Here is a 15,181-nt window from a genome sequence, read left to right as displayed (position 1 = left end):
CTCGTAGCCGAGTAGGTACGCAAAGCGTAAGAAGTATTGAATACCCCATCATTTGCGTTGCAAAACTGTTTTAGTTTGAATGGAAGGTCCATTCTTACTATGTTTCGAAAAAATAGTTGTTGTTTCACACGTGTTTTTAGATCTGAAAGTCTTCCGATTTTCCTTACTTACACTAAAGGTCCTTGCTTCTTGTACTAAAGGTTTAAACTTTCGCAATCCATGCAGTTTGGAAACTGGTTTGAATATTTAAAAAAAATTTAGGGATGATGATGTCAGGAGGCAACCGGTTGATAGTGAATCACTCTGTACCAGTATTATTAATGCTTAAAGGAGGATTGTGGCTTTGTTAAAGTGAGACAGTGGTCTACATTAAACATAGCTGCATCTCGTTTGCACCTCCGAATAAATTTGAGTGAGTAGACGCGCTGGAAAGGAATTTGTGTTTAGCAAGGATCAGCATAATTTATTATACTTTAATTCATATATGAATGTATAACTTTCGTTTTCTTTTATCATAATTTATATATGAAACTTATGAATAATAGGTATGTTTACAAATTGTTGCGGCGGGGTGAGCCTTATTTGGAAAATAAATGAGATTTGAATATGGATAAGTCATCGGCGGACTTTTATAGAGGGCTGAATATTTTGTATATCTTTGTATAAATATTAGAAAACTATTTTATTTTAATTCTATGAACATGACGCCATAGAAGAAAGTATCCTTTCTTGGATATCAATCTCATAACTAGTTATCTTAAAGTTATTAAATTACTGCAAGTTCTACTAACCATTCTTATCGCAATCAAATTAACAACTAATTCCATAAAAATATCATGAACAAAAATATATATAAATAAATAGAAAACGAAAGTCAATTTTATCAAATAATGTATGTAAGCAATACAAGGCCGAATTGTCCTGTGCACCTACCATGTAACCTTAAATCAAGTCAATTGCAATAGAGGAAGCGGGACAGCGCTATAAATGACGTAGACTGCCGTCTCTCTTCCTCACCTATTTTAATCGTACTTTAAGAGTTGATAGTAGGGAACTCCGTATCCAAAAAGTATTTAATGCATCCGTTTACACAACTCTCATTGTTCTTTGACACTATTCGTGTCAATGTACGATCTATCGCGATAGTGTTTACAATTCCTTTACGAAATACAGATGTCCGTATAACAGACTCTTTGGTGTGTTGTAAGCGTTGTATTGAAGGTGTATGAACGGTTGCATTGTTTGTCTTTTGTATAAGATCTTGCTTAAGTCTGAGTCGATATATGGATATTGATTTTGAATATTGTTTTGTAATGTTAAGGCATTATGTGTAGATTAATTATCTTAAGTCTAGTTCAAAATTTTCAAGTTAAGTTCAGTGTATGATGTGCAATATTAATGGTAAGGTTTAAATTCATCAAAGTGTCATTGTGTGGACTCCTTTGGTATTGCGTTCCGGGGTTCGAGGGGGGCGAGGGGTCCAAGATGTTCCAAATGCATAGGTTTTGCTGAATCGATCTGGTATTTCCACAAAAGGCCAGTCCAGGAAATATTCTGCATTAGTTTATAAACTTATACTCGTATTGCAACAATTGTCTAAACTTCCGCTGAGTTTCTTTAAACATTTCTTCTCAGGAAAGTCAGATAAGGAAATGCCAACTTCAGCGAACTCAGAAAAGACGTAAAAGATGTGAAAGTGATGAAATAGCCTTCTTACAGAATAAATAATTTAATTTAGGTAATTTGTCAAACATTGCCTTCAGGGTTCTTGTTTGGTAGCCAGTTGGTAATCGTATTTGCTATATTTCTCAATCAACTTGCAATTAGGTAAAATGCTGAACACTGAAACAGGTCTTATTTGAAGTGTTCGTAAAATGTGGGATCTACCGGGGTTGACCTACATTATGGAAGAACAGTTATTAATTAATTATTACGTAAAAATATAGTGAAATGTATTATTAGATACTTCTCCCAAAATTTATAATGACGCTAGTTACGTAGTTTTGATATAAAGCTATCGTATAAGCTTACATTATCAATGAGTTTAAATAATATTCAATGAAATCTGCAAAGTTAATATAACAGACATTTGGATTTACGAGTGTAAAAGTTTCCATTATATAACCACAGTGGTCGGTTGTAATTGACGCTTTGACACTTGAACACAGCGATGAAGCTGACTTGAATAAGAAAGCAAATGATACTCAGATAATGCTTTATGGATTTTTCCATGAAGTAACACACAAGCTGTAAACTAGAGGAAAAAAAACTTCGTGAAAGTAGAAGTGGAATGCAACTAATAAATGTAGGTTCAAATGTTATAAAATTATTACTATAAAAAAAAATTTTAATATTTTGATCTATTAATTCTATTGTTTCCGTTCTACTGTATTGACAAAAAAGATTGGATTTACGAAAGAGGCTTAATACATCTTATCGAATCTATTTAAGAAACTGCGATAACGAACTCAGTAAATAGATTTAACTATATGTGAACCACTTTGTGCCGGTATCGATTAACCTTTAAAGGTCAAGATTAATCTAACGTGCACCTGTGGGCAGTGACATCGCTAAAAACCTGTCATATAGGCATATACTAACTAATAACAAATTATAATACTGGCCTGTAGAAAATCCTTTGCCTAGAAAAAGGCTTAATGTTGCTTCTCCAAAGGAAGATGAAAAATGCGTTAATTTTCAAATTCACGATTAATTAAAAAAAAACGTTCTACATATTATTTCATAACACCATTGATTGTGGAACACGAAATGCGTAAACTCATAATTAAGTCTCTTATTTTGCTCATTCTGCAATATCAACAAAAACTAATAAATTTGCCGTCTCCATTGTCCACAGGGTCACTCTGAGTCGAAGGGTGCAAAGAAAAGAGAGAAGAGCGCGGGAGGCAACGGGAACAAGCCGAGCCGTGGAGTCGCCACATCCTTCGGGTTCCGGAGGCGGCCCGCCAGCTCCTCGCGAGCCGACGACAACGCGCGCCGCAAACAGAAGGCTCACGATAAGAATGGTAATGGAGGTGAGGCGATTCTACCTGATGATGACAGGATGTATTTGGTGTGTATGGGATTTTTGGTGAGGTGACTATCTAGCCCGTGTGGCTGGCCTTAAAATGTGGAAGCTAGATGGCAAATTGGAACAAGCCAATGTCAGTTGTTTGTGTTTATATTCCACAAAGGAAAGGTGTCCTAATTTGTCTAATATAGTAGAATAGAATAGAATAAATTTATTTGTTTAAACATAATGATGCTACCTATCTTCGTTCATTGCACTAGTATGAAGAAAATTAACATTAAGTTAAACCGACCCCATTTATTCATTCTGATCTGATTGCTAACGATAGCTTTAAGCTAGTTCTTCCTTTAGTGTAGAGTTTGGATTTAAAGTAGTAGTAGTTATGAGTTCCATTTAAAAAAGACTGAATAGGCCCAGTGATACTACACGAGACTTGTGGTAAAGCATTCCTACATTCCATGCCCTTCAAAGAAAATGACACTAAATTAGTTCAAACCATTAAATAAATTAGAAATAATATCAACTTCCACCAAACAAGACTGGTTGCATTACTTACGCACGCAACGTTAATTATGGTAATAACAGCGCCGCGTTTGAGCTGAGATGCCCATATTTAATCATAAACATTTCACGACAGGTTCTTCGGAGGACTTACGTCCGGAGGAGGTGCTGTCGGGGCGGTCCACGCCGCTCGCGAGACCGCGCAAGGAGATTGCCGGTCAACCACTCCGCACGAACAGGTGACAAAACCTGATCACTGATCACACTTTTACATAATCGAAAGCAATCGCTACAGGGAATTATATAATAAAAACACGAATTAATTAATTCTAGAAAGTAGTTTTACTCTTTATTGTGATTCTGACCGTGAACAGAATAAATTGACAGCGCCTTTTGAATGCGCCTTACGCGTGCGTGAAATTTATTGCTATAACATTTTGTGTAGGCGTTTTCATTTAAAAGACGGCTTCGGCTTGTCTCGCTAGACAGTCAATACACATAAATATAAGACAATACTGTTTGCCTAAGGACTTTAAATATATATTGAATATGAATGGGTCAATAAATTTGATGCTTTATTTGCTTTTTGAGATAAATAAAGCACGTGACTGACAAATAAGAATAGTTTCATTTGTTAGGTTCGGTTTCAGGCAACCTCACCACGCTAAAACTGCGAAGGTCGGGGACGTGAGCGTAGCCGCTGAGCCGGCCTTCGGGGCACCGCTTAAGGACAAGGAAACTGCTATCAATAACAATGCTTTAGGTAAGTACATGAACAGAATTATAATGACATGAAATGTTAATGACGTGCTTAGATTTTTCATTAAGATATCTTCATTAGGCACAGTTTTGAATAAGTATTTATAGTCAGCCATAGCACAATAGGTAATTAACGTACCTATAAATCTTATAAGTAAAATTTTTGCCCAACATGTATCATCCTGACTAAAACAGGTCGTCTTCTATTTTGAAACATACCCTCGTATTTTATACCCCGCCAAATATTAAGATTTCATATACGAATACAAGAACACGACATTTTCAACCCAGGTCAAAAAGGTCTTATCAACAAACGTAAGAGGTACCTAGTGTACCTACTTGGGAAGCTAATAAAAAATATAGCTTCCAAGATTTGTTTGTTGAATCCTTGATACCGTTTTATTCGCTTTTTCTTACCTTCCTTGATTAAATTTCAAATATTTTCTGGCTTCATTTCTCTCTCAAAAGTATCGGTTTAAAGAAACCTGATCAGATACTTACGCCGATCTATTTTGTATGTGTATACTTTAAGTGGCGTCACTGTAATCCGCTTAACTTAACGGACAATTTGACTCGACATGCATTCCATATTAAGTATCAAACTGAGTGAAACTTAAAGAAATATAAAAAGTGCGTAAGTAGTTTAATTTGATTTATTTTAATCTAACAGCTACACTCATGTGGCGTTACCTAAGTATTTACTGACGTTCTTACGAGTATAACCAAGTACCTACTTACGCTTGGATTTTAAGTAAATTGAAGGCACTCTATTGATAAAGTTGAATTTATTAGTAATGGTGTCTAAAGATCGCCATCATTATCCTACACGTCCAAATTTCGGAAAAACTTGCTGATGTTAGCTACGTCGTGGTATTTAGGGAAGGCCAAGTCAGATACTTTGACTTTCATTTTCAGCCCACTTTCTTCTGTTATACCTGACCTGAGTATAACCTCAGCTTTCACACTTTTCAGACAAAAAGGGAACCCCGGGGTACAATCAGCTGCCGTTGCTGGCGACGCAGGTGTCTTCCTCCGGGGCGACCACCATCGTAGGGGCCAGTGGAGTGCCCAAGACGGTCACCAAACAAACCGTCATCCTAACATACCAGACACAGCAGTACCCTGCACAAGTAAGTAACGCTCATTAAAACTTAACAATGTTGGTACTCTTCTGTAAGGAATTGTTAAACTTTCCATGTTGAAATACTAACAAAATCTAGTGGTTAACTAGGGCTACTATTAGTCTGCTTTTAGGCATACTACATAGATCTACTAAACAAAACTCTAGCTAGCAAACGTAAGGGCCAAATTTTAATACTTATTAATAAACTTAGAATAAATGTATTTAGTTGGTCAAGTTGAGGATGTGGGATATGTCAGCCAGAAAGGACAGTCGATTTCCAGTAATATAAATTAGCTTGCAATTCACATAATTTTCTCATTAGAATGAGCGAATGAATTCCTCGGTGTTGAACTCAATGTATTCATATTCTGTGTTCGAATTTACATCCCCTATCGACCTTACAGTAGCTGCGAAAATGGGTTTTCATAACAATAGAAACCATTAATCCCGGTCACATAAATTCAAATTTGTTGTCGGCACGGCTTGTTCATTAACCTTGGTTTATTTACATCCATGAATAAGTCAGCTTCTAAAGAGTTGGTATTATTATAACTGTTGAAGGTTAGGCATGTTATAGAAAAGACTTAGGTTCTTGGTATATAAGGCAACGAAAGATCCGATATCCGATGTGTTTATTCTCCAGATTGGAGATTTACAAATCATAGTATGACGTGTCGTTAAATGAAATTGCCGGGAACATGATACTAAAGTTGTGTCCTATTCAAACGGTTACTGCAATATATTTTTAGTAAAGGTTCTTTGACTAATTTTTAATTTAATTTAACCCTTCTAAGGTGTTTAAATTTAATTATGACCCACTTATTCAATATTCTGTTTCCTGGTCAACAACATTGACACTTCCTACTCATTGTCCTATACTAAACCTTTCAACTTCCGTTCTACATACATCTTTTGATGACATGCATGTTTCGGTTCTTTTGTCCATTTACAGACATCTGTCGATTGTACTTGCCCATTGTTAATTAAAGGGCTAAATATTTATGCTTTCTTCAATAGGCCTCTTGATTGCAGAATTTTCTTCACCAGTATCAGGAAGTCACTTTCAACAGTACTTATCTTAAATTATTTAGCTGACTTTCGTAACTTGTGGGATATTTTTTTGGTGTAAAGATTCTCTTTCTATTGTCCATATTATTAAGGGTCTAAATTGTCCCACTGCAGGACAAATATCTTCCCTCGTTTCCATTATTTCAACTATTATTCAATGTTATTCAGGATGGCCGAACAAAAGCCGGTCGAACAAGCGACCACGCTCGTGGTGCGTCAGTCCCTCGCGTGCAGGAGCCGCAGCGGCTGCCGGGGAAGTACACCTTCCAGACAACGCAGTTACCGCGGCCGCAGTACCCCGCTGTCAAGAATATTGACGCTAAGACTAATAAACAGGTGAATATTCATCAGCTTATAAGGTATCATCATCATTAGTCAGTAGTCATGGCGTAGCATGGCTAGGCACGAGTAGGGTAAGGGGTGCTTTCATGCCTGGGGTCACGGTAGTTTGCATCACTTTGTCATGGTCTCAGGTACAAGGGAAGGGTGAAGCACTACGGAATACCTCTCCGCCTACCGCAAGACGGAAAAGATTTCCCCGGATGCGTTATAAGAGGATCCAAATACAGTTATTTTTGCAACAATAGGATAATTGGATTCTGTCGTATAATTTAATTTATTAACTACACAAACTACCTACAAAAATGCCTGGTATTTGTCTAAGAATTATTATAGCTCATGTATGCTTAAAATTTAATTAAAAATTAAATACCAGGAAATAAATATATCATTATAAAAATAAACAGCTAAGACAAACCAATATAAATGTTAAGAATCTACTAATGACGAAATTTTTTACAAAATATTTTTAATGGACGTTAAATATTCCACGAATTGCATAATACCTTTAGTCTAACAATAACAAACTTTGTTATTTATGCCAAAAAGTGTATTTTTCTTTGACACTGGAAGTGGGTCACAACTCATCTATTTCGGAGTTGACGTGTCCGATGCCGGTCGCCGTATGCTGAAAATATCCCCGGTGCACAGTGCATCAAGCGTAACGCCACACATGAGATTAAGAGAAACGTAGATCTTTATCAACACATTTATTACAATTTTATTCAACTTCTTTGCTTCGTTGCTTTATGGTCCGATATTACAAAAAACACAGACATTTAAATTTCAGACGCAATACCTTTATCCGCTCAAGTAAAAGTTTTGAATTCTTCTCAAATGTTTTCAGAACGCCTACAATATTTGGACGAAATTTACAAACAAAATTGTTAACCTTAAAACAACAAGCAGATTCACATTACTGCATAATTAAAAAGTTAACACACATATCCGTGCATACATACCTAATTGTATTTTGCAATGCTTTTAAAAAGTAAATTAATTAGACGTTACATTTTCCCCTCGTTCTGGACCGTGACAAGACGTGTGTTTGTTAAGTTTCATTTCACGATTTTTTAAATAATAAAAGTGACTATTAAGTTTTTTTATTACTTTTTTTAAATGTAACAAGTGTTGGCGAAGAAAGTGAGTACATATTTATCGTGAGATGTGTCGCGGGTTGTTGTATCACACGTAGGGTTGGGTTTATTTTTAAAGTTACGGACTCGGTTCGTATACGGGTCATTTCGACATCTGTTCTCGTAACATTAGGGATAGTTAGGAGTAGTGGGTTCATTCACAGCTATGCACTTTGGATAGGAAGGCGAGATGGTCAATATTGTTATTACTTTGAGTGTAAAAGTGAAGTGAAAGTGATGTCTAAGTTTAATGGGTGTTTTTGTCCCCAGGTGGTGAACAACACTAGGAAGTCTAGTGTCAATGACGGATGGAGGGAAGGTAATTATTAAATATTGATAATTTTATCCGAATTATTAAAAAATGGATCACTATTTACAAACTTCTTTGGATCTGTGGTTGTAAATAAACAAGACACGTCCACATATTACTAAATTAACTTATTAAAAAACTGAATTAGTAGATTAATGCAACATTTACCTAACAGTTACTGCTATCAATTTTAGTTTATGATAGATAAACTTATTGCTACCCCATCCGTGAAATAACCAACGCAGGCTTGATTAAAACTTTTTATCATCAGTTACTTATAACGGCATTCAATTACTTCCGTAATATTCAAGCAGTTTAATCCAATATTAGACTGCAAATTATAATAGACACTTAGACAGGTAGCAAGGTACCTTCCACGGTAAATTAATTACACGACTTATAACAAAAGAAAGTCATGTCACGACTAGTCTTGCTAGTTCACATTAATAACGAATTGAGCAGACTAGGAAACTGATTTCCTATTTATCGGGGTTTGAAAGGTCGAAACATGTATAAATCCTAAATGGTTGGTCGTGTATCTGATGTATATACTGGTGTTATCACGGAACGATCAGAAACACAGATAGCAACAGATTTAAATGCTGTCGCGTTGGATAGTTAAATAACCCTCAGAAGCTTTTATGTCAGTGTTAGTTATTTGCTAATGATTTATATTGGAGAATAATATTTAACTTAATATTGTTATGATGGTGTAAAAAGGATCTGCCATCGAGATTGTATGCTGTGCATTGAATATGAATCAGCTCGTACGTTTATATATAAAACTGTTTAAAAGCAACTTGTTCTGGATCCGGTTCTTTCTACAAACCGACTCATAGAAGGCATCATAGAAGTAACTGGTCCGCCCAAATTCAACACAGACCTTTCAAACAACAGCGACCACTGCCCCCGAAATGTAATGGTGTAAGGACATGAGCGTGTCGTATTGCGGTTTCGATTCCCACGTTAGACAAGTGTTGTGCTATATACAAATGCTAGTTGACTGTTGTGACTAATGCTTTTAAAACCCCCGCGCCACAAGGATTAGATTTCTCAGTACGATAGTCCACAATCTTTTTTTTTTTTTTTCAGCCTTTACTTTCCCACTGCATGGCAAAGGCCTCCCTTAGATTCTTCCACTCGGTCCGGTCTATTGCTTTTGCCATCCACTGTTTGTGGTACGCATCCAGTTCGTCGCGCCATCTCATTCGAGGCCGTCCTCGTCGCCGTTTTATGTTTGATGGGACCCTGAGGGTGACAGACTTTGGCCCACAATCTTTAAAGACGAAAAAAGCTAAACATCACTTTCAAATTTTAAGACGTTTCATGCCTTTATAGTATTTTAAATAGGACAATCCACACTTTCCCATCATTGCAACTCCTGTTAACCAGGATCAACAATGCTTATAGTCTAACAACTAGTTCTGTCATCTCCCAGGCGCAGCATCAGCAGTGTCCAGTGACTCGGGCGTGTGGACGGGCGGGGAAGGCGGCGGGCCCGAGTTGTCGCCGCGCGCGCGCCGACGTCCGCGAAACCTGGAGATGGTGATGCGAAACTCGCATTGCTTCCATCTTAGAGAGCTGCATGACGCTGATCTTGATATAATGGGTAAGCTTAGCATTGTCCATTATAGCGAAAAATCTGAAAATGTCTACACGAGAAAACTAGGTACATAGTTCCATACTAAAAAGAACATGAATGTAACTGCAGATGCAGAACTCAACTACCTTGTGCCCACAAAGTAGTTGAGATTGTCTTGAGTTATGATTGCTCTTTACGATTTGGCGTAATCGTCTTAGATGGTTTCAGAAATATTTTTATAGGATTTGTGTCTATCATATCTTACCTATAACCTAGCATGCCATAATCCCAAAATGCTTCGTTTTTACTAGCTGTCCTTCTAATAGTCATCTATTATTGTTTCAGACGATGCTCTAGTAACGGGCGAGGCAGTGATTCCTCTTCCAAAACTACCCAGTTCCTTCGACGACGAGCAGACTCCCGAGTATGAGGTTACCCCAGTCCCAACGTACAAACCACCGTCACCGATCCTACCAAAGCCCTCCCCTGTTTCGGAGTCAGCGCAGAGGCAGAACTCGCCGATGTCGACTCTAGAGAGATACAGAAATAGGAACAGACCCTCCCTGATACAGACTAGTCACGACGAAGAAAAGTTTGTCTTGGATAGAGCACAACCTGAGAAATTAAATAAACAGGTAAATATATGAATATTGATAACGGTTTACTCACAAGTATTTATTTGAAATCAACATCAAAATGACTAATTTCAGTTCTCAGAGATAGTTATAGGATATTTGACTAAAAATATTTAATTTTTCAGTCGGATAGTCGGGTGAAATCTCGAGTGATGCTTACCAAGAGCGATGGATTGTTTTAGTCAAATGCTTAGACTCTGTCCTGTTAGATCTAAATTTAGCCATTTTTAATGGTAATTTTATTTTCCAGAACTCATTTGTGAAGTCCCTGAGTGGCGTCGTGTCTCCGACCACGGTGAACTCAAGCAAGGAATCCAGTCCCTCGTGCAAGAGTGAGGAGAGCCACTTTGGGAACAGCAGCGCTTGGCAGAGCCACGCCGCTGGTGAAGCAATGGCTACCAGGTACATTATACTATGTATAATACTTATTAACCAAGCTAAGCTGGCCCCATGACACTATACTTTTCAGGTATATGTTACCTATGAGCATGGCGCCTTCAAATGACCATTCTTTCAACTGGTACCTTTTCAGTCGCATTTATTAATTGTGCGGACTTTCAAAAATCGCATCCCCAGCATTTGACTTAAAATTTCTTCTCAGGGTGATCCTATCCTATTTACAGATTATATAATTTAATTTCAAAATGGGATCCATAGAAGGTACATACATACATAATATACATATCCAGTAACAAATTCACGAAAATTACTTCTTTATAATACATACTAGCTGTTGCCTGCGACTTCGTCTGCGTGGTTAGAAGATATAAGTTATGACTTTTTCTTCGCTCCTATTGGTCGCAGCGTGATGATATATAGCCTAAAACCTCTCTCGATGAATGGTCTATTCAACACAAAAATATTTTTTCAATTTGAACCAGTAGTTCCTGAGATTAGCGCGTTCAAACAAACAAACAAACAAACTCTTCAGCTTTATATATTAGTATAAGTATATTAGTATATAGATGCCAACGATATCTTCGCTACGTTTCAAACGATTTTTAATTTCTCGCGCGGAGATTTTAATATTACGATAACTCATTACCTATTCACTTTTTTGGTGTAGTGTAAAAGGCAATTTTGTTCTATATTACATGTATAATATATCTAACTTATTTATTTGGATAAGGATTAATACTGTATTGTTAAAAATAGGTTCGTAAATAACCCATAATTTTACTGTATTAAGAAAACACATAAAAATGGTTATTGTGGGTTATCCTTGGAAGATAGACATATACCACCGCGGACTTTTTTGTAGATTTATTAAAGAGGTACAAACCCGCCATACATAGTTTTGTTGTAACTCAAAAGGTTTTGGCAGCGTTCTCGAGGAAAGCTCTCGAATGGCTTCATTTTTTCCGACATGTTTAACTAATATCGTTGTAATATTGTCAGTTTACACAAAACCTAAACTTATTATACACTAAAACCTTCCTCAAGAATTGCTCTATCTATTGTTGAAAACCGCATCAAAATCCGTTGCGTAGTTTTAAAGATTTAAGCGTTCATAGGGACATACAACATGACACATGACAGAAAAAGCGACTTTGTTTTATACTATGTAGTGAATTAGTATAGGATACGAGTATCATTCGGTAATACAATGGCGTAAACATTTAGCCTCGCTTTTAGTGCGTGGCGGTTAAAATTGCTTTCTAAACTGTATAATAATAATACACAGTGATATTATATTGCTTCATCAGTGAAGTAACTATTAAAAGTTGAATTGTGACTAAAAATAAATAATCGAAATAAAAAAAATGGATTTAAGTACGAATAATAGAAAACTATGATTTTTTTCACAAACTTTTTTTTGCTTACGCCTACTATGATCATAGAAAAGTAAGAGAAGGATAGAATTTAAAAAATACCTACAATTTATACTTACAGGTCACAAGACGACGTATCCTTAGCACTAAGCGTGTCAAGCTGCGAGGATGACAAATCGAAGTTGGAGAAACAGGAAGCGCCGAAGGTTGTGGAGCCGGAGATCCCTAAGAAGACGATAGTGATCATGGACGAGCCACCAGTGCCGCACCCGCTGCTCATGAAGTCTCTGACGCTGAGCCAGCATGACTCGCTAAGGGGCACCATGATGGGTAAGCTAATTACAACCTTATAAAGAAGGCGGACATTTTATGCACACGCAATGGCAGACAAACAATGAAAGTCAGATACTACCCTAGTTTGGCATAAAAATAAATCACTTTTGATCTAGCCATTTAGACAGTAAGAATTGTTTGAGAAAAATTGTGTTTCGTAAGTCATTCGTGTAAAGCCCTTATTAGTACCAAGTATGTTTAAAAGTTAAAGACTATTACCTACATTCTTGTATGCGTTAAAATGCATGGTAAAGAAAGAGAAGATCTGTTTCCCACGTAGATCTACATATTGACTAGCTGAGTAGTCCAAATATTATATGACCTTCAATACAACAAATTTCTTTACAGGATCCATGACAAGTTCAAACTACAGTACAACAAGCACTTGCACAAATCAGAGCGGAGACCACCACAACCTGACCCTTACGCTAGAAGAATCCAAATTCGACATGTCGGCTCTAGAAACTTCTACCCAAAGCATGTTGGACGACGAAACATCCCCAGCAGACAGTCTGATCTCCTCAACCAGTACCAGTGACTCGAACAATGAGCTTCAGGTAGAAAGAGACAATACCATATCAAGTTCTGCGTATCAGACGGCGAATACAAAGACCAGGTCTCCGGAACCAATTATTAAGGAGCAGGACAGTATTGATGGAGATGTTATACAGCCTGTTAAGGAAGTAGTCATGTGAGTATTTATTTATGAGTAGATTACGAATTTGGTTATGGAAGGAATGGGTTTTATAGAGAATGGATCTGAATTGAATTACTTTTTACAAATATTTGCGTTGTAATACTTTATTGCATTTGAATTATTCAATGCTGGATAATTGGCAAGTAGCACAAATGCCGTATTAAAAACTAATTCTTCTACATCTTTATTTGAAAAATAAAAGTCTTTTCCCTTATAATGGAACGATTTTAACTCAATTTTTTGCTCTAACTGTTATCGTATCTATGACGTAACGTGGAATCAAGAACTCATGACAAATTTCCTCTTTAGTGAAACGGTGCGAGTCCATGGTGAAAGCGCAGACGCCAGCAAGAACCCGACTCCCGAGTCTCCAGGCACCCCGACACATGCGTCAGGGTCACTCTCCCTGTCCGACGGCCGCGATTTCTTTGATGACGAGATCGCTGATCAGCCAGCTTTGCTGTTCAGGAGTAAGTGCAGAGTATTATAAGACTTAGCTAATTGTAATAATGATCATAATCATCCACAGCCTTTATCCTCCCACTGCTGGGCATAAGCCTCCCCTTTTTCGTGCCAATTTCTACGGTCCTGTGCTAGCCTCATCCAGACTCGACCCGAGACTTTTATTATGTCATCAACCCATTTTGCTCCCGGTCGACCGACGCTTCTTTTGTTCTGTCTCGGCCACCATTCCGTCTGGTCATATTGTAATAGTTGGGAATGGGGAAAAGTAAATTTGGGTAAAGTTTAGTCAGGTTTTTTTAAAGCTATTTTTCATCGGCATTAGGTTTTGTATCATTCTGAAACATGCCTATTATTTTGATTAATATGAATCTTTCATGTTTAGAAAACGCTGACGGTAGTCCTTCAAGTAAAACTATTGAGTCAGACACAAGCAAACACCTAAGGAGGTCGAGGGAACGCATCACCAACAGCCCGCTCGTTCAAAGAAATCGTAAATGTGAGTTATTCTTATTACCTAATAATATTGCTATGTTATGCTTTATTTATTGTACTACCTACTTACTACACACATACACTAGTCTCAAAATATTTTTTTAAAACTGTACCTACCTACGCCTTCGCCCGTAATGCGACCAATAAAAAATTGCACAAAATAATTGCTAATTCCTTTTATATTTATCCAATGTTCTTTTTCAATTTAAAGTTATTTAATTACCAATACCAGTTACATTTTTTTGCTGATAAAGTTTTATTTTTAAAATAAGAAGACGGCAACTGCTTTTATACTTTGTTTTTTTTTTTTTTAATTGGCTTTATCTACTTAAGACATGTTTTTTTATCTACTTACAGTATTTTAGCGGGAAACGTTATGACGTTTTGTGCCTTATACCTATTTAAATTTTAGAGTACCTTCAGAACTTACCAGATACGTATACTTTTAAAGTAAAGTTATTAATGTAGTAGTGTAGTAATAATCGGTATATTTGTAGTGTGTGGACTACGAAACGGGGGTACTGAGAGAACACCATCCCTGGATACCCTCTCCAGCTTAGCATCAGACGACCTCATGATGGACAACGATCTGGCGCAGTCCATCACTAGCCTGCAAAGCGTCGATGACTACATCGAAAGGTAATAATCATTTTCTATTGAGTATATACTGACCCCGATACTGTAAACACGCACTTAAATTATTTTACTATATTGCTATCTCTATCACTCATAGGTTATTAGACAAGGACAGAAGATTTTTTTTCTCTATAGGCGTCTCTTTCATACGTTCTTAATTAGACAAGGAAAATAAATTAGCTGTCAAGTTGCATACTAAAATCTCAGACCTGACACACATTAACTTCAGTTGTAAAAGTACTGTTTTGATTTATTTTAAGTTATATTGTTAGCAGTTATTGATTGCCCTCTTTTGCACGAAA

At 36.8% G+C, this 15,181-nt stretch overlaps 1 protein-coding gene across 12 annotated transcripts in view; it reads left to right on the top strand.

The window, feature by feature from the left end:
• Positions 1 to 15,181, top strand: part of LOC113500869 — an 87,134-nt gene that overhangs the window by 42,619 nt on the left and 29,334 nt on the right. For 8 of the 12 annotated variants that reach the window (XM_026881775.1, XM_026881777.1, XM_026881776.1 and 5 more), the window contains 14 exons: positions 2,858 to 3,035; positions 3,669 to 3,771; positions 4,171 to 4,295; positions 5,264 to 5,421; positions 6,651 to 6,818; positions 8,228 to 8,276; positions 9,706 to 9,876; positions 10,195 to 10,484; positions 10,735 to 10,886; positions 12,378 to 12,586; positions 12,938 to 13,280; positions 13,596 to 13,756; positions 14,134 to 14,247; positions 14,741 to 14,882. In XM_026881775.1, the coding sequence (XP_026737576.1) occupies positions 2,858 to 3,035; positions 3,669 to 3,771; positions 4,171 to 4,295; positions 5,264 to 5,421; positions 6,651 to 6,818; positions 8,228 to 8,276; positions 9,706 to 9,876; positions 10,195 to 10,484; positions 10,735 to 10,886; positions 12,378 to 12,586; positions 12,938 to 13,280; positions 13,596 to 13,756; positions 14,134 to 14,247; positions 14,741 to 14,882 (2,363 nt within the window). Of the gene's footprint in view, positions 1 to 1,180; positions 1,402 to 2,275; positions 2,306 to 2,857; positions 3,036 to 3,668; positions 3,772 to 4,170; positions 4,296 to 5,263; positions 5,422 to 6,650; positions 6,819 to 8,227; positions 8,277 to 9,705; positions 9,877 to 10,194; positions 10,485 to 10,734; positions 10,887 to 12,377; positions 12,587 to 12,937; positions 13,281 to 13,595; positions 13,757 to 14,133; positions 14,248 to 14,740; positions 14,883 to 15,181 lie in introns of those variants that run through there. The other 4 variants (XM_026881783.1, XM_026881782.1, XM_026881778.1 and 1 more) reach the window with 4 other exon arrangements.

The sequence above is a fragment of the Trichoplusia ni genome, chromosome 14 (genome assembly GCF_003590095.1).
Source record: "Trichoplusia ni isolate ovarian cell line Hi5 chromosome 14, tn1, whole genome shotgun sequence".
NCBI lineage: Eukaryota > Metazoa > Arthropoda > Insecta > Lepidoptera > Noctuidae > Trichoplusia > Trichoplusia ni.
Note: the sequence above shows the minus strand (reverse complement) of the source record. Positions and strands in the feature narration are given on the sequence as shown.